The sequence below is a fragment of the Eptatretus burgeri genome, chromosome 4 (genome assembly GCF_056783735.1).
Source record: "Eptatretus burgeri isolate ZD-2024b chromosome 4, Ebu_testis_v1, whole genome shotgun sequence".
Lineage (NCBI taxonomy): Eukaryota > Metazoa > Chordata > Myxini > Myxiniformes > Myxinidae > Eptatretus > Eptatretus burgeri.
In genome coordinates, this window is record NC_140964.1 from 9,990,049 (window position 1) to 10,013,081 (window position 23,033).

At 41.2% G+C, this 23,033-nt stretch overlaps 1 protein-coding gene across 16 annotated transcripts in view; it reads right to left on the reverse strand.

Moving 5' to 3' along the window:
* RIMBP2 (RIMS binding protein 2) overlaps window positions 1-23,033 on the reverse strand; it is a 354,432-nt gene that overhangs the window by 239,514 nt on the left and 91,885 nt on the right. For all 16 annotated transcript variants that reach the window (XR_015057048.1, XM_085876872.1, XM_085876874.1 and 13 more), the window contains one exon: window positions 3,232-3,421. Coding sequence is in view for 15 of the 16 variants with exons in the window: in XM_085876872.1 (XP_085732998.1) it covers window positions 3,232-3,421 (190 nt within the window). In the remaining variant the exon portion in view is untranslated. The remainder of the gene's footprint in view (window positions 1-3,231; window positions 3,422-23,033) is intronic.

A 23,033-nucleotide genomic window follows, 5' to 3' on the forward strand; every position in this document is an offset into this window, starting at 1 on the left:
GTAGATAGAAAAAAAAAACACTTCAGTCTTTGTGAATATAGATCACTTTATTATTCATACAGATTCAGCAATTCGACAGTATGCAATGAAAGCAGCGAACAACATGAACAAAAGAAGGAATTTCTGTGTAAATCAAATGTTCATATATATAACAGGTTTGTAAACCTTATGAAGGCTACTTCAGTGCTTGGTGTCTCATTCAGTGTCAGAGTCATCATCAAGGGCAAATGCAGCAGCTGTCTTGGTGCACTCATTCCTGCAGCCAGTATCTCCATGGCACGTACAGAAAACTGTGCATGGTAACTTGGCTGCTGTGCAGTGGCATTGAGCTGTGTAGCATTGCTTGTCGGAGGAACATCCACATCGTATTAGCTCCAAGATCTCTGGTGGTGCAAGAGCAACCTTGGGCAGCAGCATAATTTGAAGTAATGATCTTGATGCCTCATCACGTTTCCATCCGTACTGAGTGGGATCCAGAGATGGTGGCTGCAGCTCAGCAGCTGACTTCCATATTGCTGTCTGGATATGAACGCGTCGCATGTTTTGTTCAAAGGACTCTGCAGTTGGTGACAGAGCCTTTAGGTCTGGTGCTTTGATGGCATTTGGTTTCACCATCTTCATAGACCACACCTCTTTGTGAACATCAGACATGTTGCTTCTCTCCTTGCTACCATAGCAAACAGCCATGAACACAGTGGCTTCGGCGATGACATCATCAATAGATGCATCCACATTCCCAAGTTTTTGAAGTGAATGGCCTGCTGCAGGGGTCTTGTTGCCAGTCAGTTTACCTCTACCATACATCTGGGCAACGGTGTTGCAACCTGTCAGTGCGTGTAAAGCTAGTAGGTCTTGCACCATCCCGGCATGCTTTCTGGCAGTGGTGACCCCAATGTCGATCAACGATTGGCCAGGACATGTTGCTTCCATTGTTACACAGCATTGCACATGAAGTTCTGCGAAGTAATACACAAGCAAGATGAACACATCAGTATCATCACAGATGACTGTGATGCATTTTGCGCCATCTTCGGCAACTTTAGCGACTTGCTGAATCATGATGACATCTGCCTCCTCATGCGTAGTCTTCAAATCAATGCGACACCTTTGGGCTCCGTGGTGTATTTCCACTGGGGAAGACTCCTGTCCTGTAGTGACGAGCCTGTGTTGCCTCTGCTTTCTCTGTTGACTAACGTCAATCAAATTTTGGCAAATCAGTTCTATCAGCAGAACTTTATTCTCAGTTACTGACAGAACCACCAGCTGTGGAGGCAGTGCAATCTGGCGGTTCAACCTGTGGCATCTGCTAGCTTGCTGCCCAGCTCTTGCTAATCTTGTTCCACTCTTGATGCTAAAATCATAATATCTGTCAAATACCAGATATACATCTGATTTGTCCACCTTTGCCATGATGTAGCTCGTGAAGTTGTCAACAAAGTCTTGCACAATTCCCCTGTTGGGCCAATGAATAACCCAGAGGATTGCACAACCATCTAAGATGGTGACTTCAGGTTGTGGACCCAGTCTTGTTGAGAATATAGTCAGGCTAAGTCAACCCCACCTGGTATTAATTCAACAGAGCTTGGGATTTCAACTCAGCATCCTCGGATCCCAAGCCCACCACCCAAACCATTAAGCTAACACCAGGAATAAATTCAATATCCTGATTGATGAAAGCACATCTGCCTCCAACATATCTTGTCCAATACTTTATTATCCCCCCCCCCAACCCCGGAGGGAGGGAGCGGGATATTGTAATCGTCCGGTTTGTTTGTCTGTTTGTTTGTCTGTCTGTTAGCAACTTTACGGCAAAACGTCTTTAGCAAACACTATCAAATTTAATCCACAGGTGGACAATGAACCTTGGACGACCCCATTCACTTTTGGGTCCAATTGGATCAAAGGTCAAGGTCAAGGTCACGAAAAGATCAAAATCGTTTTTCGCTCATAACTTCGTCAAAAATGATCTGATTTACTTCAAACTGCGCTTATAGTGAACCTTATTCTATTTGTCACTTATAATCCTACCCATTGCTATCGTGAAAAATGCATATTTGTGAACATCGGTAGGGTCCGAAGTTTTGGGGGTCATGGTCATCGGTCAAAATTACAAATTTTGCATTATAAATCAAAAAAGGATAGGAATATGCATGTTTACAATGGAAGACATATAATCAAGTCCTTTATTGGCTTTCATTCGACACCATGACCTTTGACCTCACGTGGCCTTGAAAGGTCAAAATCATTTTACGGTCATAACTTCGTCAAAAATGGTTTAATTGACTTCAAACTAAGACTAAAATATTCCTTGTTCTATTCCTTATAATCAACATTCAGGTTAAGAATGTATCAAATTTAAATTTGATCCCCAAAATAACTTTATGCCTTAAATGGGTGGGATTTGTTGTGCCTGGCACCAGTTGTATTCAAATTGCATTTGAGGATGTACGATGAAACTATTTAAAAAAAAAAAAACATTGTGGAGCTAAAGTCGGGAAGAGGTGATGGCATTGCAGATGAGCTGCTTTCCACCCTTAAATGGTACGGCTTCTCTGAAGACACACCATTGACAAGGTTTTGCAACTGATGGAGCAGCATCAATGCTTCGGAAGTATAAAGTGGCAGCATTGAATTCGGTGACCCGATATGCAAATCCTGTTCAAATTTCAAGTCAATCGGATGAAAATTCAGGATTTTAGAAATTCGACAAAGTTGTTGACCTTTGGCATATGTTGACCTTTTGACCTCAAAATCAAAAAGCTTCTTGCTTATGACCAAATCTACCGTTCGATCAAGTTTTGTGAAGATCGGTTTAAAATTGTGACCTGTCGGCGATTAACATACAAACATTCAAACAAACAAAGAGACAGATAATCGCATGCAGCCAACCAATATATTTGAAAAATCTTCGATTTTCACAAGTAACAAACAGATGGGGGTGAAAACATAACCTGTGTCCACCTTCAATGGCAGAGGTAACTCGTGAGAAGAAGGAATAAGTAAAGTATATTTCTCTTTCCTAAGCTTCAATCATAATCTACTCTTTCATGAATCTCAAGGCGTGCATTAAAAATACAAACCCCGATACAAAAATGTTACAACTGAGGCATGCAACAAAAGTCATGATGTTGTAAGCTTCAACAAGTTGGAAAGACAATCATGAGTGATTGTTATGATTTAAATGGCTAAATCATCAAGAGAGTCAATTAAGTCCTGGAAATAATGAAGTACCAATGCTGAAAGATGGTGCCAGGCCATTGACAAGTCCGGTGTAAGTCTTGGAGGATGAAACCGAACCCTCGGCTGAACCCAGCAAGTCCATCTTGCCGGTCTGCAGTCGAAATCTCTCGAGCTCCTGGGACAGCAGAGTGAACTGCTCGCTCTGTCTTCGGCACTTGTCTTCAAGTTCACACACCTTTCCCTGGAAGGAAATGTGGACAATATTTACAAACCACAAAAGGCAAATGAACACAAAATAAATTAAACACACAAATGGATAAAGAAAGATGGTTGAGATGACACATTCAGGTACTGACAGATAACGGGTAAGTAACATATGAGATGCGCACTTCAAAAGCAAAGGAAACTAGAGGGGGAGCACTCGGTAGAGTGCAAAACCTCCGCCGCCAATACTGCTGGAAGCAAAGGAAACTAGAGGGGGAGCACTCGGTAGAGTGCAAAACCTCCACCGCCAATACTTTTGGGTCACTTAAGTGAACCTGATATCCTATTCATTGTAGGTCAAAACGGATCAGACTCTACTGAACCACGATTGAATAAACTAAACAAGATCGACGCGCATACAGAAATGCCAAAAAAATAAAATCGAATTTTTTTTTAAAAAAAAGTTGCAAAATTTCTGGGGTTTTTTTCTCCAACAAATTTTTTTTTGGGGGGGGGGTTGGAAATCACTTTAAAAACATGTAGAAATGTAAAAAAAAAATTCAAATATCTTTCAAATAAAATCGGAATTTTTTTGAAAAAAAGTTGCAAAATATTGTTTTTTTTTCTCCAACAAATTTATTTATTTTTGGTTGGAAATCACTTAAAACATGTAGAAAGGCAAAAACAAAAATTCAAATATTTTTTCAAAATGGCCGCCATAGCGGCCATATTGGACTTAGGACCAAGTCCAAAATCTAATGGCATGATCCTTGGACCATACCTAATCCCCCACCAAGTTTCGTCGAAATCCGTCCAGGAGTTTTTCCGTAATACTGTTCACAAACAAACAAACAAACAAGCAGTCATAGACTGGTACTTACGAAATCGTCAACTTGACCTCTGACCTTGTCTAATAAAAGCTGTCTCTGGAGAAGGTAGCGATGCAAACCAGAAGTTTCTTCGATGATTCTGCACCAAACCATCATAAATCGAATGTTTGACCTCACTGTGACCTTGACCTTTGACCGATTTTGACCAAAATCTAATCAGCGCTAGCCATCACCCTCCTGAATCACGTAGTGTAATTTGACATTGGTAGCTTCTTACGTTCACGAGTTTTTTTTTTGATGTTTGACCTCACTGTGACCTTGACCTTTGACAGATTTTGACCAAAATCTAATCAGCGCTAGCCATCACCCTCCTGAATCACGTGGTCTAATTTGACATTGGTAGCTTCTTCCGTTCTCGAGTTATAACTTTATTTGGATGTTTGACCTCACTGTGACCTTGACCTTTGACCGATTTTGACCAAAATCTAATCAGCACTAGCCATCAACCTCCTGAATCACGTGGTGTAATTTGACATTGGTAGCTTCTTCCGTTCTCGAGTTATCGTGCCTACAAACAAACAAACAAACACACAAACAAGCAGTCATAGACTGGTACTTACGAAATCGTCAACTTGACCTCTGACCTTGTCTAATAAAAGCTGTCTCTGGAGAAGGTAGCGACGCAAACCAGAAGTTTCTACGATGATTCTGTACCAAACCATCATAAATCGAATGTTTGACCTCACTGTGACCTTGACCTTTGACCGATTTTGACCAAAATCTAATCAGCGCTAGCCATCACCCTCCTGAATCACGTGGTCTAATTTGACATTGGTAGCTTCTTCCGTTCTCGAGTTATAACTTTATTTGGATGTTTGACCTCACTGTGACCTTGACCTTTGACCGATTTTGACCAAAATCTAATCAGCACTAGCCATCAACCTCCTGAATCACGTGGTGTAATTTGACATTGGTAGCTTCTTCCGTTCTCGAGTTATCGTGCCTACAAACAAACAAACAAACACACAAACAAGCAGTCATAGACTGGTACTTACGAAATCGTCAACTTGACCTCTGACCTTGTCTAATAAAAGCTGTCTCTGGAGAAGGTAGCGACGCAAACCAGAAGTTTCTACGATGATTCTGTACCAAACCATCAAAAATCGAATGTTTTACCTCACTGTGACCTTGACCTTTGATAGATTTTGACCAAAATCTAATCAGCGCTAGCCACCACCCTCCTGAATCACGTGGTGTAATTTGACATTGGTAGCTTCTTCTGTTCTCGACTTATCATTTTTTGGATGTTTGACCTCACTGTGACCTTTGACCGATTTTGACCAAAATCTAATCAGCACTAGCCATCACCCTCCTGAATCAGTTGGTGTAATTTGACATTGGTAGCTTCTTCCGTTCTTGAGTTATCGTGCCTACAAACAAACAAACAAACATACAAACAAACAAACAAACAGTCATAGACTGGTACTTACGAAATCGTTAACTTGACCTCTGACCTTGTCTAATAAAAACTGTCTCTCGAGAAGGTAGCAACGCAAACCAGAAGTTTCTACGATGATTCTGTCTCAAACCATCAAAAAATCTCCATTTCTCCACGCAATTATATTATACCTTAACGTAACTTAACGACGCATCTGCTTGAGCACACCGCATCATGGGACGACCTGTGACACGTCGAGTGAAATATTTTTTATACAATCTTAAAACGTCTCCAAAACATCCGATTTTACAAGAATTTCGACAACCGAGTTTTAAGCGTCCTAAGCGATTGCAAAAACCGAAGACAAAATTAAAATCGAAGTTAAAACGAACTCGTAACGTCGAGCGAAGCAAAAATCTCCATATCTCCACGCAATTATACCTTAACGTGATTCAACAAAGCGTCTGCTCGAGCGCACTGCATCATGGGACGACCTGTGACGCGTCGCGTGAAATATTTTTTATACAATCTTAAAACGTCTCCAAAGCATCCGATTTTTACCAGAATTTCGACAACCGAGTTTTAAGCGTCCTAAGCGATCGCAAAAACCGAAGACAAAATTAAAATCGAAGTTAAAACGAACTCGTAACGTCGAGCGAAGCAAAAATACTCCATTTCTCCACATGAATTTAAGGAATTATGTTTGACCTCACTGTGACCTTGACCTTTGACCGATTTTGATCAAAATCTAATCAGCACTAGCCATCACCCTCCTGAATCACGTGGTGTAATTTGACATTGGTAGCTTCTTCCGTTCTCAAGTTATCATTTTTTGGATGTTTGACCTCACTGTGACCTTGACCTTTGACCGATTTTGACCAAAATATAATCAGCACTTGCCATCAGCCTCCTGAATCAGGTGGTGTAATTTGACATTGGTAGCTTCTTCCGTTCTCGAGTTATCGTGCCTACAAACAAACAAACTAACAAACAAACAAACAAACAGAAACGGAAGGCATCAATATACTTACGAAATCTTTCGATTTCGTAAGTAACAAACAGACAGGGGTGAAAACAGTAACCTCCGTCCATCTTCAATGGCAGAGGTTAACAAAGGGTTGAAGGAAACGGTAGAAGTAAAGTGTGTTTTTTTTGTATACATAGTTGAGGCTTGTGGAAAAGCAAGTGAATTGAACCGATGAGGAAGCAACAGGACAAAAGGAACGATAGATGGATATGGATATGGATATAGATATGGATATAGATATGGATATAGATATGGATATAGATATGGATATAGATATGGATATAGATATAGATATGGATATAGATATGGATATAGATATGGATATAGATATGGATATAGATATGGATATAGAGATGGATATAGATATGGATATAGATATGGATATAGATATGGATATAGAGATGGATATAGAGATGGATATAGAGATGGATATAGAGATGGATATAGAGATGGATATAGAGATGGATATAGAGATGGATATAGAGATGGATATAGAGATGGATATAGAGATGGATATAGAGATGGATATAGAGATGGATATAGAGATGGATATAGAGATGGATATAGAGATGGATATAGAGATGGATATAGAGATGGATATAGAGATGGATATAGAGATGGATATAGAGATGGATATAGAGATGGATATAGAGATGGATATAGAGATGGATATAGAGATGGATATAGAGATGGATATAGAGATAGATACAGAGATAGATACAGAGATAGATACAGAGATAGATACAGAGATAGATACAGAGATAGATACAGAGATAGATACAGAGATAGATACAGAGATAGATACAGAGATAGATACAGAGATAGATACAGAGATAGATACAGAGATAGAGATAGATACAGAGATAGATACAGAGATAGAGATAGATACAGAGATATACAGATACAGATACAGATACAGAGACAGAGACAGAGACATAGACATAGACATAGACATAGACATAGACATAGACATAGACATAGACATAGACATAGACATAGACATAGACATATAGACATATAGACATATAGACATATAGACATATAGACATATAGACATATAGACATATAGATATATAGATATATAGATATATAGATATATAGATATATAGATATATAGATATATAGATATATAGATATAGAGATATAGAGATATAGAGATATAGAGATATAGAGATATAGAGATATAGATATAGAGATAGAGATAGAGAGATAGAGAGACACAGAGAGAAACACCAAAAACAAAGTGGAAAGCCAATATAGAGGGAGACAAACAATGGGAGTGGGGAGGAATGGAGGGCAGGAGAGTATGGATAGGGTGGACAAGATGGATAAAGAAGGAAACTCTCAGGAGGAAAAACTGGAAATTTGGATGGAGGAGGGATTTAGGTGGGGTGGTGGCGGGGGTGGTGGTTGAGGGGGGTTAACGAGGGTAGAAAAGATCATGCTTTTAGATTGGGAGTGATCTGAGATGGTGGTGAAGACCTGGAGGGAAGAATTAGATTGAAGAGAATGTGAGAGTTGGCTCTACAGGTGGGAAAAAAAGAGGAACGAATGAGTGGAGATGAGCAGTGATCTCAGATTTAGGTAGTTTCACCAGAAGGGGGTTGATGGTGGACCATGTGTGCACTGCAAAACCGAGGGGGGACAAAGCATGGAAAGTGCAGAGGGTGCAAGACCAGAAATGAAGTGGTCGAAGACAGAGAGACTGCAGACCCTTCTGGGATTGTGAAGTGATGGTCGGGCCCATCATCAGTTTCATTGTGGGATGTTCTAATAATCTTGAACGCATTGGTTTCCATGGCATCAAACGAAGCAAGATGTGAGGCAGCCTTCCCGAAAGTCCCTGTATTGTCCAATTTGTATACCCCATGTTCCCCACCCCCATCCCTTTCCCTTCCACAGATCTCCTAATGTCTCTGTTCCCCACTGTTTTGTCCTTCCCTCTCCCACCCCTCTTGTCTCATGCCCCCCTTGCTGTGCGTTTTTGTTCGCTCTCATGTGAGGCAAGACAATGTATTTTTTTTTTTAAACTGGAGACCATCCTACGTTGGTGTAAGATTTTTTCCATCTCCTTTTTTCCTCTTCCTGAACATGTCAAGCCTGGCTTTGTCAAACTTTGTAGCCAGGAGCCTTTGTAGTCAAGAGTCGGGATTCCAAGTGTTTGACCAACTTCTGATTTTGTCAAGGTTTAAAGAGAGGGAAGAGGCTGCACTCTACCCGGATGAAGGATGAGGAATGCCATGGCAGAGGGTAGAGTCATCAGCAATGAGATAAAGGAAGTTCTCCAGAGTCAGAGATCATTTGTGAAGATCAGGAATGGGACTGGGCTTAGAACACTGCCTTAGGGCACTCCAATCTTGACAGGGAGAGGAGATGAAAGGATTCTGTTGAGAGCCACATATTGGCCAAGAAAGTGGAGGATGTCAGTAAGACATGTGTGGAGTTGGCCTTGGACACCATAGGCAGAGTGTGGGGAGTAAAGTGTTGTGTGCGGAGCACGAGATATGTCCAGAGAGACGGCCCTGATCTCAAGTTTGACATTGAGCACCTCCATCCATTGTCCAGTGAATATAAGTAGCATGTCCAAGGTGGAGTGACCAGGTCTGAAACCAAATTAGTGATCGGAGATGAGGTTGTTGGAGAAAAGGAAGGATTTCATCTCAACTGCAATGGATTCCAAGACCTTGCTGCTGATTGGAAGTAAGCTGATAGGTCTGTAGTTAAGGGGATCAGTTTTTGCACCTTTTTTTTTTAATGTAATGCAACTATGTTGGCAGATATCGAAGCAGATGGAAGATTATCGAGGGTAAATTATAGGGTGAAAGGGCAGAGAGAGGATGTGCAAGAGCAGCAGAACAGGTTTTTAGGGCACAGCTAATGCCGTCCGCTCCAGTTGCAGTCAGAGTTGAGGGTTGAAAGAAACTTCTCCAGCTTCTCAGGTGCAAAAGACACAGATGTTGCAGCCAGAGGTACTCCTGGGGATGGGACCTAGGCAAAAATGCTACAGTTAGAAATATAGTTGGTGAGAGTTGGACTCTCATATCCAACAGTAGTCTGCAAAGAATTACTACAGGAAAGGAATGTTATTTTTGCCTGGGGAGGTATAAGATCAGTACAAGGGCAGTGATAACTTGAGTTATTGATGTAAAGTGCAATCTGCCACCAGGGCGTGGTTCAGGCCTATTAAATTGGAGGAGACAATAACCAGGGAGAGACACGAAGGAGTTAAGGAGTCCTGTGGAAGGAAGGATTATGTCAAATAGATGATGTCTGCTTTATCGGCAGTGGCCTGGATGGAGAGATCTGTCAGGTTAGAGCAGAGACCTCAGACGTCTAATGTCCACACATTAAGAGAAAGATTGGGGAGGAGGCATTATGGTGCAAGATGGCGGAGGAGAGGCATTGCAGGGGCAAGGTGAGGCTTTGGGGGGAAAAGGTTTGAGTGTGAGGGGTACAGGTGAAGGTCTGAGTGTATGGGATGTGGTGGAAAGTTTGGGTGTGTGGGGTGTGGTGGAAGGTTTGAGTGTGTGGGGTGTGGTGGAAGGTTTGAGTGTGTGGGGTGCGGGGGAATGTTTGGGAGGGTGGAGTGAGGGGGAATGTTTGAGTGTGTGTGGTGCGGGGGAAGTTTTCAGTGTGTGGGTGCTGAGGAAGGTTTGAGTGTGTGGGTGCTGGGGAAGGTTTGAGTGTGTGGGTGCTGGGGAAGGTTTGAGTGTGTGGGGTGTAGGGGAATATTTTGGAGGGTGGGGTTAGGGGGAAGCATTTTGGGGGTGGGCCTGTTGGAAGCATTGAGAGTATGGGGTGAGGAGGATGCAGAAAGGAGCCCACATGAAGCTTTGAGCGGGTGTGGGGGGAGGGGATGCTTATTCTGATTCCAATTCCCAACTTTGACAAACGATCATGGGATAGGAGATAAGATTCTTTGTTGAATGTATAGAGAAATGTGGCACAATATGTGCGGGGGGGGGGGGTGAACCAAGTGCCTAACTGACAAGCAGGTTCTGAGAAATAATCCTTGTGAAGAAGAAGAGACATGAGGCATCGATTGTGGTGGAGAAGGAAAATGCATCACATTTCTGAAAGCGATAAAATGGTTGAAATGCATTTTTTAAATGATTTAAATGTTTTAAAAGGCAAAATAAGTGTTTATATTTAACTGGAATTCAGTTTTGAGATATTGAGAAAAGAATGTGGGGGTGGAGGGAGGGGTTGGGTGGAGAACCAGAAGCAAGTTCAAGTCGAAATGATCATTATGAAGTGAAAAATAAAGTTTTTTGGGGGATCTATTTTGACTTTTTGAAGCGAGGAGCAGAAATAGGATAATATTGAGGAGGTGGAAGAAAGATAACAAGGAAGAAGAAGCAAAATGAGGAACATGAAGACAATTTTTTTCACATTTTCTATCCAAGGAGAGGCCGTGTCAGGCCTTGAACAATGGGACACAAACGAAATGAATAGAACAAACAATTAACAAATTAACATGAAATATTGCAGATGATTCAACAGCAACGCCAAGACGAAGACCCAACATTAAAAACACGACGAGTTGGGTTATAATTTTTTTATTTTATCATAAATTTACTGTTCAGAAAACTCAGCTTTAAGGAGGTGGAAACCAAACTCTACGTGTTCAAGTTCAAAACTATATTCCCTCCCCTATCCACTTTGACCCCTGTAAAATAAAAAAGAGGAAACCAGAGCAATGTCTACCTAATTTTGACTAAGGCAGAGACGTCAATAAGTCACCTGAGCCAAGTCTCAAGTAGGTCTCAAGTCTATGAGGGCAAGTTTCAAGTCAAGTCTCAAGTTAAGTGTCACGTCATGATGTCATTTACTGTTTATCATAAATAGAGCTTGGTTACGTGGAAGCCTTTAATATTCAAAAGGTTTACATGGCTGGTTATTTATATGAACATGGCTGGTTGTTGATATGAGCTTGATGATTTTTAGGGCTTGTGTACTCTGTAAAATAAATGACATGGAAAAAATAAAAATGACAAAGTTTAATTGCTTTAAATCAAACTCATTGACCAGACTCGGTGGTGTAATGGTGACATTTGGTGACCCAAATGGTTACAATCGGTAACCAGACTCAGTCTTTTGCCGGTCATTAATCTTGGTGATTCTGCTCTGAGTATGGAAGGTTGGTGATTCAAACGTTTATAAGCAAATAAGATCACCGTCGAATCTGTCATGCTACCGATAACAAAGTGACAGGGTTGCCAGATGTCCGATAAGTATCGTATTTGTATGATAATTCAACCTCTTGCATGATGTACGATCGATATTCAAGATGTACGATAATTCTGGCAATTCCAAAAACAAAAGAGAAAGTACTCGACCTTCAATTTTCAACTGAAATTTCATAACATTTTTTTCAGTCGGCAAGACAGATTATGACCTTCTCCATGTCACCTCACACAGCATTTTTCATGCAGGCGTAACATCACGTAAACACGTGTACAAAGAGCAACTGAGAAAAGCAATGCACACGTCACTTCCAAGTTACAACTTCCGAGCACGTGAACGTGCACACATCAAGTTAGGGTTAGGGGTTAGGGGTGAGGGCTTCGTCATTTCAGTGATATTCAAAAACAAATGACATCACAGTGTGCAGGTGAATCCACCGAGTTCAGAAAGAGGTCATATGTTGGACTACGACAAAAAATAAACGAATTAGAGCATAAATAAGGAGAAAATCAATTACTTTAAACACGAGTTACTCATGAAATAAGTTGCTGAATTGTCAACATATAGTCAGAATTTGTTTCCTCAACAAAAAAATAATCTAAAAATGCATTTTAAATTCTTAATTTATCTTTTAAAACAATACTTTGAAATATGCCTCTGACAATCCGGAGTGAATATTAAACCTTTAATGCATTTTTTGTGACATTTCAGTTGAGCTCAACCATCCACAATGTGACGGCAGAGTGATCAAAGTTATCATGTGACAACACATTTATCTCCTTTTTCTGAAAATATAATAATTTCCCCCTTTAATATTTTGTATAAAGATGTTTTGATTGTTTTATTCTAAGGCGGTGCATAATATTGCATAATTGGCTGGTGGAAATACAAAGACGGCAGAGAATTAAAGATTTAAAATGGAAAATAAAATGAGAGGGAATGAGAAAATACATGACACAAAACATGTACATGGTCCATTCAGGAATAAGAAGCAGGAATTAAGGACTGCTGAAGGGAAACTGCAAAGCAAATAAGTCAGTTGAGGAGGGTCAGGTGGATCTTTGGTCAAAAAACCCATTACGAGACATTTGAAGAACTCCCATTGTGTCAGTGCTTGATAAACATGAAGTGAGATAGGGATAGTGGTAGGAAAGAACGATGGGCATCAGTGACCAATTAAGGTCACCCAAAGAAGCGACCATGCAGTCATGCATCAGGACAGAAGGTTTGGGAGCAGAATATTTTGGGGTTGGAGGACATGTCAAAGAGGGATTCATACCCAAGGCATTAAAAGCACATTTGAATTGTGCTCATTTGCTTCCTCTTTCAACCCCTATCACTTAACCCCAGACTCTCCTGTTAACAGGACAGTACCTGCATTTGAAACCTGCATATGATCCAGCATGCTTTGTGAATGTGAGGGCATGTGTCAGCAGATAGATCATGTCAGAATCAAAGAGAGAAAAGAATGCCCAAGTTTTCCCCACCCCCTCCCTACCCCATGCTAACAGAATTTAAACATTCCTTGCTCTTCCTCCAGTAACTACCTTGCTGACTCTTGAATACATCGCTGTGCATCCTGCTCGAGACCCTCAGGATCTTCTTTAGAACAATAGGGCTGTTTTATATTATTGTTACAAACTAGAAGCATCTGAAAATGCAAAGCCCATCTGCTTTGTATTCGGACTTCTTCTATTATTTCAGTTTTTTCATCTCATCTCATTTATTCACATTACCCTCCGTCCAAAGAAATCAAAAAGAAAGAACATGTAATAACAAGAAGCGAATACTTCGATATCGCGCGGCTGGGGGCAGTAAAAGTCTATGTTAAGAATGATGAAACAATTTTGCAGTCATAGTCGGGTCAAAATACCACCTGACCCACAACAAATTGCAACAAAAGGTTTTTCAGTGGTTGTCATTCCGACTGGATACATCAACTGATCAACCAAAAAAAAGTCGACCAAAATCTGACATCCGGAAATGGGTTAAAACAGTCATTTTCAAGATGGCCACCACCGGGCTTTGAAATAACTAAAACAGCTATAACTTCTTCAATAATTGTGATAAAAATATAATTGTTGGTTCTGGTCCATGGTTTTAATGGATCAGCAATCCACTGGTGTCAATAAAATTTAGATCTGATCAGTATTTAACATGAAATCCAAGATGGCGGCAAAATTCAAGAGTGCAAAAATCAATAAATTTTCCATCTGAACCAAAATCACTGGACACCTGGTGCCACTGAAACATTTATTTTTGAACATTACATAATGGCAGTTTAGGTTACAATTTCAGTCCTCATCACTGTCCTCTAGTTCCTCAGAGGCTTGATTTAGTGGATTGTCACAAAACGTCACTTGGCATGATCCACATGCAGACGTACACGGAAGCCCATTCTTTCTGCAGCTGCAACGGGGTGTGTCACAAGCTGTGGTGCAGTTGCAGTGTATCATCTTCAGAAGAGTGTCTGATGCAGCATTCATGGCAGTCATGATAGGTACAAATCGATTGTCTTCAAGTCCCCAGCCCCAGTCCAGAGGATCGAGGTTTCCCTCCATCCCCATCCAAACAATGACCTGGAAGTACTCTCGGAGACAATGAAACATGGTGGCAGATTCCGTTGGGGGAAGACGTTCAGGTGTAACGAAAGACTTAGCAGCAGCGACCTTCTTTGTGAATATCTTGTAACGCATGGCTGCCAGAGAACTTGTGCTCTCCCCACCAAATATAACGGCCATCGCTTGGCTGCCAATTTTCTTTTTTTCAGCGTGGCTGACGCCTCTCAAAGTGAATGTATCTGCACACAACTGGAGGCCTTGATCATCTTCCACGAGTTTCTGAGACAGATTTTTTCCCAATGCCATACACACGAGATGTTGAATCACATCCTGTGAAGGCGTGCAAGAATAATAGTTGAGTGCACAACTTATTCCCAAGAAGATGCTTCATCCGATTGATGTCATATACTTTCAGATTGCTTCTTCACTGGTTGTCTGATCTGAAATATAGTGGTTTTCCATCTGGGAAACAGTAATGGAGCAAAAGCATCAACAAATCTGTGTCCTCTCCGATTAGTGTGGTGGAATGCAGAATTGTGCTGTTTACGGCTGTCTCGGCAAGGTCCACATCAGCGTCCCCTTCTGCCTGAATAACTGTGCAGCCCACTTTCTTCAGCTGATCACCTATTAAGGTGATCAGCTGTTGCTTGTTACTGCCGACAGATAGGAATTCATCTCTTTCCGTCAAATTCAGTTTCTCCGGTGAAGTTCACAGTCGGATAGCTGTTGGCTTGTCGCCGTCTCTTCTGAGTGTTATCCTTTATCGAAGGGCTTGCACCATAGCCAAAGACAACAGTTGCTGTCCCATAGTATTTTGTTGTGAAGTCCGCATATGCTCTGGCTATTTTGCCATATGTATCTCCCTTCTTCCACTTGAGCTTGTGCAGCAAGGATCCACCATCAAGAACCTACCTTTCAGTTTTAAGGTGTGCTGAAGGTGTGGTGCCAGGTACTCCTTCACATGCCAGTGCCTTGGTACAGTGGTCATTGACGGCTTGAGCGAGTTGAGGTTTGTCAGCCTTCCTCAAGATCTTGTTGTCCTCAAAGAGGGATGGAGGGTATGGACTGAGCTCAGAACTCATCACGACCTCAAGTGACAAATCACCTATCTGGGATACCACCAGGAATCGCTGGAATATCACACTGGAGTTGATGGTTCTGTGAGGAGCAACCTAGAGAGCATTATAATTTCCCAGGGTCTTTGCTTTCTCTGTCCTCTTGATGGAGAAGGAAAACACAGGTTGTCCAATCATTCTCTCGATGATTTTGTTCCCAACAGCTTCATATTCATGCACGTTGATGTCTTTGCTTGCCACGATACCATTTATGATATTTCTCAATGTAGGATCAGAGGAGAAAGGTGAAAATGCATTCAGCTTTGTGCTTATCTTCGAGCGGTCGAATGCATGTCTTTCAATTCTGGCACCAGTTGCTTCTTTATGCTGTTCGCTTGTTGCGTATGTGAGATCATTGAAGTCCTGCATGGCGACGTTGACCTCAGATGTTATGGGGGCTGACATTGTCCACAATGCGAAGTGTTCCTCTGTCATCTTACTGCCATAAGTCAAGCCACCGGTGCTCTTTAGTGATCTCATGAGTGTTTGTTCAATGACTAGATCACAGCTGAGGCCTGCCCAAAACTGGTTTGTTCGCCGGATCACATGGAAGCCATTTTGAAACTTCTCATACACATCTGGGTGTTTGCTCTCCAGTTCACTCATTTCTTGTTTGTAGAGATAAGCGGACTTCTGTTAGTTGTAGTGTCCAGCTGCTGCAAATATTGGCAAGGCATCAGCAACAGCTTGCAAGTGATCCTTCCAAGACCCAGTGTGATCTGCCTTAATCATGGCCCGAGCAGTATGTTACATTTTCTGATAACTCAGCCTGTTTTATACGTCACATAATGCATCACATATAATTACTGGTAAGAGAAGACTGAAAACCCTTTTGTTAGAATTTGATAAATGTTAGGTGATTGCCGAACAGAGGTTTGATTATATAGAGACAATTTATTGATTTTACGCCCTTCATTTTTTGCCGCCATCTTGGATTTCAGGTTAAATACTGATCAGATCAAAATTTTATTGACACCAGTGGATTGCTGATCCATTAAAACCATGGACCACAACCAACAATTATGTTTTTATCACAATTATTGAAAAAGTTACAGCTGTTTTAGTTATTTCAAAGCCCGGTGGCGGCCATCTTGAAAATGACTGTTTTAACCATCGACTCCTGTCGAGAAGGACTGGAACCTCACGATCTCGGGGTTTGTAACTTGAGTCTGAAGGATTAACTTGAGTCCGGGTCTAAAATGACTTCGAGAAGGGCTAGAGACACGATCTCAGGATCCATATAGGGGTTTTTGAGGACGGCGAGTTCAATAGTGTCATTTTCAACACCACCTGAGGTCATCTTCAAGGTCAAAAGGTCATATTTCAAGGTCAAATTACTGAATTTTGGTATTTTTTGCCCGTTTTTGTTTCTAACTCATAGAGGAAAACTTTTGTAAAGTCTATGACAAAACATGACATTGTGCACCTACTGCACCTACTTGCTGATTTCTATCATCGTTAACTAATGTATGTTTTGTTTGTTTCTCTTTCAGAAACTGTCCAGCTGGTGATCTCACAGGATCTTTGTGTTGTTTCCTGCTTTGGTGACAATATGCCACGTCGTTGCAGCTGCTTTGGTTGGAGAGGAAACTATGATGGGACGCCTTATGTAAAGGTCATATCCTTCCCAAAAGATCCTGAGGAGAGGGAGAGATGGATATTGGCAATGCCAAATGAGAAAGAAAGCTTGAGGTGCTCAAAGGAGATATATATTTGTGAGACACATTTCAATTGTGATTGGGTGTCAGTTAGGGGTGGCAAACGACCCAAAGAACCCCCATCAATATTTCCTGGAGTACCGAAATCAGCTTTGAAGCAGGTGACCTCAGCCCCACGCCCAACATAATCTTCTACGTCAGAATCAAGAGCTAAGAAGATGCAGGCAGCTGATGAGGCTGCAGACAATATCCAAGATTTCGACCACTTCTGTGCTAAAATCAGCTCCTATTTTCCTGGCTTTAACGTCATAAAAGACCAGGAAAACCTTTACCTATCAAGAACTGATGCTACTAGACAAACTGTCAAGCGGTTCTTTCATTTCCAACAAGTTCACTCACCTTTTGGATTTCTATTCTTGAATAGAGTTGAGAAAGATGGCATTGAGGTGCCCAAACGACTTTTTCCTTTGCAGAAGAACAGCCTGCTCTCAAAATGGTCCCAGATTAGATCCATAACTGACCAGGTAAACATCTATGAATGCACAAGCAAGAAATTCTTCAGCTTGTAATAAGCCAGCTCTGTTGGATGACTGAGGCGCACGAGCTTCCTCATTTCATCTTCCTTCTGTCGCAGCTGCATCTTACGTTCAAACCTCTTGATCGCCGCCAATTTGATACTGATCCTATGATTTTCACAATGCAGCTTCACAACATATCACCCAGTGCATACAAAATGATTCGTCGATCCGGCTTAATCATTCTACCATCAACAAAAAAGGTAAAACAGATGCTTGCTAGTAGTCAGCAGGACTCCAACCTCAAAACCTTGTTCGACCAGCTGAAACTACAGCAGCGTTTGGTCAAGTTAATGTTTGACGAGGTAAAGCTGGTCGAGACATTGCGATTTTCTGGAGGGCATGTTGTAGGATATGCTCAAAATGAAGCAGTGGGTGGTGAACACGAAATGCTTACTTCACATGCTATGGTTGTTGAAGTTGCCTGCCATTTCGGTGGTCTTGGATTCTTGGTGGTCCACGCTATATTCTACGCATTTTGCCCTGCAAAAAACTAACTGCCAATCAGCTGAAGGAACTCCTTATCGAAGCTGCATCAGCTGTAGTTGGTGCTGGCGGTACTGTGATTTCTTTGATATGTGACAATTGCAATGCCAACCGCAGTGTTTATTCAAAACTTTGAGGACCAGGAAGTTGCCAAGTGCTGTCAATTCAAGAGCAATCTATGTTCTTAGTGTACGACTACGTGCACATCTTCAAAAATGTTCGCAACAACTGGATTACTGTTGATGGCAAGACACTCATTTGTCGTAGATGGTAATGAGTACAAAGCTTACTGGAGTGATATCCAGAAGGTTTATGAGATCGACCGGGCTACTCCTATTCGCTTAACCAAGCTGACGCACACCGCTGTTTTCCCCAAGCCCCTTCAATGCCAAAGCGTACCGTTGGTATGCCAAGTGTTCAATGACAAGACTGTCGCTGCTTTAAAGACCTTCAAGGATTCACTGGGCATCAGCGAAGACACAATCATCCTCACCCAGATAAAGAGTGAGTGGTTCAAGATGATGAACATGAAAGACCGTTTCTCAGCTATCCATCTGTGCGACGAATCCAGACATCCTTGGACAGCAGACTGTACAAGTTTCACTAGGCTGGAGCAGGCCTGCCAAATTATATCTACCTGCGCATGGCAAGGAGGTGGTGGTCGTAAGCTGAAGCTAACTCAGCAAACTGCTGAAGCCTTCACTGTGTACACATGTAATAATGTGGATGCTACCAAATTGCTTCTGGCAGAGAAAGACATTGACTACGTTCTTCCTGCTATATTTGCAGATGAAGCCTTGGAAAAGTTTTTCGGCCAAGCCAGGCAAAGAAGTGGTGGAAACTTCTACATTGACGTAGTTAACATTATGGCTGCCGCTAAAATTGTAAATTTGCAAACACTCATTAAGCATGACATTATGCCCAAATCTAGTTCTCGTGTGATTGATTGCGACAAGAACTGTACAACTTCCATAAATCCAGATGAGCGAAGTGAACTCATTGACGAGATTACTCCTCAAGACACTCAGGATCTTTTGGGGTCTGATAATGCCCTTAAGCATAAAGCAGTTTATGTGGCTGGACACCTTGTTCATAAATATGGCGATAGCACTCGTATGGAGGAGATCATTGATGATGAAGATGGTAACGAGTTGTCATCTGAGTTTCTAGATAATTTGAATAGAGGTGGATTGAGTGTGCCGACTGTGTCAACCGTCTTTTTTGTACATAATGCCTATAATTTGTATGACAAGACTAAAGTGCGTTGCGGATTTCATGTTGCTGAGCTGTTATCCTCTGTAGATGCACCTTCAGCTAGTAGTAATGCTGCATGAAGTACTTTAGCTAACATTCTATTGAAAACTCATGTCCTCAATGTAAGTGACAAAGAAAAAGCTTTGGGATGCCTCAGGAGGCCAGAAAAGCTCTCCAACTAGTGAAAGACAGACATAGTTGTAAAAGGCATAGTGTTGTGACATGCATATAATGTTTATGTAATACGATATATGACAATAAATATCAAAGTTTGACAGCTCTACACACTTGCATCTTATTACAATCAGCCATCTCTCACCGTTTATGAGTTAGACACAAAAACGGGCAAAATATACCAAAATTCAGTAATTTGACCTTGAAATATGACCTTTTGACCTTGAAGATGACCTCAGGTGGTGTTGAAAATGACACTATTGAACTCGCCGTCCTCAAAAACCCCTATATGGATCCCGAGATCGTGTCTCTTGCCCTTCTAGAAGTCATTTTAGCCCCGGACTCAAGTTAATCCTTCAGACTCAAGTTACAAAAACGAGCATGGGAGGTTCCAGTCCTTCTCTATCGGAGTCTATGGTTTTAACCCATTTCCAGATGTCAGATTTTGGTAGACTATTTTTTCTGTTGATCAGTATATCCAGTAGGAATGAAAACCACTGAGAAACCTTTTGTTGCAATTTGTTGTGGGTTTGGTGGTTGTTTGTCATAAATTGACCCGACTATTATAAAATTTAAATGTAGACACGGTGAATTAGCATGCATGATGGGAAGAGTTGTGACGTTGGACAAATTTCTATTTATAGCCCTCAGAACAAAGGGACGTACGTGGCCATAAGTGTGACAGAAGACGTGACAGAAGACACAGGACAGAATAGCCAATTATATAACAGCGCGATGTCTCCGCGCTGAAATAACCACTTCTGTCACCAAAAAAGAGGAAGAAATCACCTCCACAAGACGTATTAAAAACACTTCTGGTGAAAAACAACAACGCTGCGCGTCAACAACTAACGGAACAGGAAGATTATCACTTCCTGCTCAGAAAATCAACTTCCGGCATCACACAGAAAACGATTCAGCACAAAAAACGTCGCTCTTCCGCATTAACCCCGCCCACAATTCACCCGGCAATCTCCGCCCACAATCCGCCCGGCAATCTCCGCCCACAATCCGCCCGGCAATCTCCGCCCACAATCCGCCCGGCAATCTCCGCCCACAATCCGCCCGGCAATCTCCGCCCACAATCCGCCCGGCAATCTCCGCCCACAATCCGCCCGGCAATCTCCACCCACAATCCGCCCGGCAATCTCCGCCCACAATCCGCCCGGCAATCTCCGCCCACAATCCGCCCGGCAATCTCCGCCCACAATACACCCGGCAATCTCCGCCCACAATCCACCTGGCAATCTCTGCCCACATCACACCCAACAATAAGTGTGACAGAAGACACAGGACAGAATAGCCAATTATATAACAGCGCGATGTTGCCGCGCTGTAAAAAGAGTGTGTCTGCCCACACACCAAAAGTCAGATGAGAACAAAACATAATATTACTGGTCATAAATACCTGAGCAAGCAGACAGCAGCCTAGCAGGTGACTTATTATCAGCAAGTCTGAAATTAACTGTTTGTGACTTAAAAAAAATACTTAAATTCACTTTTTCCAATTCAGTGATAAATCTGTTCAAATTCAGGAAAAGAACAACCCTGGAGTCTAAACTATTAAAAATTCTCACAGTTCGAATATTAAACACCGATCGTCTAACTACAAGTCTACAATACTTTTGAAATAAAGGCAACCCATTTGACCTAGTTTGGGTACGATTAAACTGAAAAAGACCGTTAAGATTAATGTTTACGTACCTGTACAAAATTTTGTTAACAATAATAAAATCAGCACTCAGTCTTCGTGTTTCCAAGGAATCTTGATTTAGGTGTACTCAACATTCTTGATATGCAAGGCCCAAATGTTGAAGTGCAGGTATTCTGTGTGAGAACTGCCTTTGTACCGACACTCAATTAGTTTTATATGCTTAAAACAGGTGTGGTGACCAGACTTGTGATGCGTATTCCAACGTCGGTAGTGCAAAAGCATTGAAACATTTTTTCAAAAATCCCATTTCCTTGGTTACCGAGGATCTAAGCAAACAATTCATACGAATACTAGCCTTTTTCGCAATCATTGTACAATGGTTCGTAAATACCAAATCACGACACATAACGACCCCCCAAATCCTTTATACTGTCAACGCTGTTCATCTTCACACCATTAGCTGTATAACTTTTAAAAAAAAATTTAAACCTCCAATGTGCAAAATTACACAATTTCAAATTGCTAATGTCAATTGCATCTTGTTTGCCCAAGAAAAAAGTTGGCTCAAATCCTTTTCAAGTTTGGCCGTTTCCTCAGTTTCCTTGGATGCAAAATCTACCTTAGAATCATCTGCAAACATTATAGACTGAACAACTCTCGAGTACTTTTGATAAATCATTAGTATAAAACAAAAACAGAAGAGGACTCAAAGTGCGACCCTGAGGAACCCCATATTTTCCGAATACTTCACCACAGTAATCATTGCTAAGCACAACTCTTTCCGTACGATTAGCCAAAAGGGCTTCCATCCAACCCACAATTTTCCCACGAATATGAAAGTTAGAAATAATATTGAGAAGCTTATTATGAGATAAAGTATCAAAAGTCTTCGCAAAATCCAAATATATAATGTCCACAGATTTTTCCTTGTCTCCCTCCATCGTCCATTGATTGAGACAAATAAATCATTGTGATGCCATAGATTTCTTCCTGATAAAACCATGCTGTTCATTAAACATCATTTTTGTTAAACTCCAAGTATTCCAGCATTGTATCCTGAATTCTTGATTCCATAACTTCACGTGACACGCGTAAGACTGATAGGCTGATAATTAGATACACATGATGGAGAATCTTTTTGTAAATTGGAATAACATTTGCTTTGCTCCAAATAATGGATATTTTTGAGGTGTGGAAACTCAATTCGAACATTAATGACGGGAGATAAGCTCGTTTAAAAGCCAACTTTTTTCGATAGTAATGATGGAATACCATCTGGCCCACATGTAGTTATATTCGGCAGTTTGAATAAATACTCAAAAACTTTTTGTGGTGGAAAACTACACTCTGTTAAATCAGTCAGGGAAATAACTCTGCAAAATGGGAGGCAATTCCCATCATCATCAACAAAGACCTAACTAAAATATTGATTGAGACAGTTGGCTTTATCCCCATCTTCAATTAATCATTAATCCTGAGTTTTGAGAATTTGCAAATTAGAAGTCAGTCATTTTTGTTTTTACAAACGCCCAAAAATTACGTTCATTTTTGGCTTCCAGAACTTTGTTTACAATCATCCAATTGTATTCTCTTATTTTTTTCCGAATGATTTCAGTCATCGCACGATAAGCATCTCTATCGACTATTTCCAGAATGCTAATATGTTTTTTGTGTAACCTACATTGTCTTT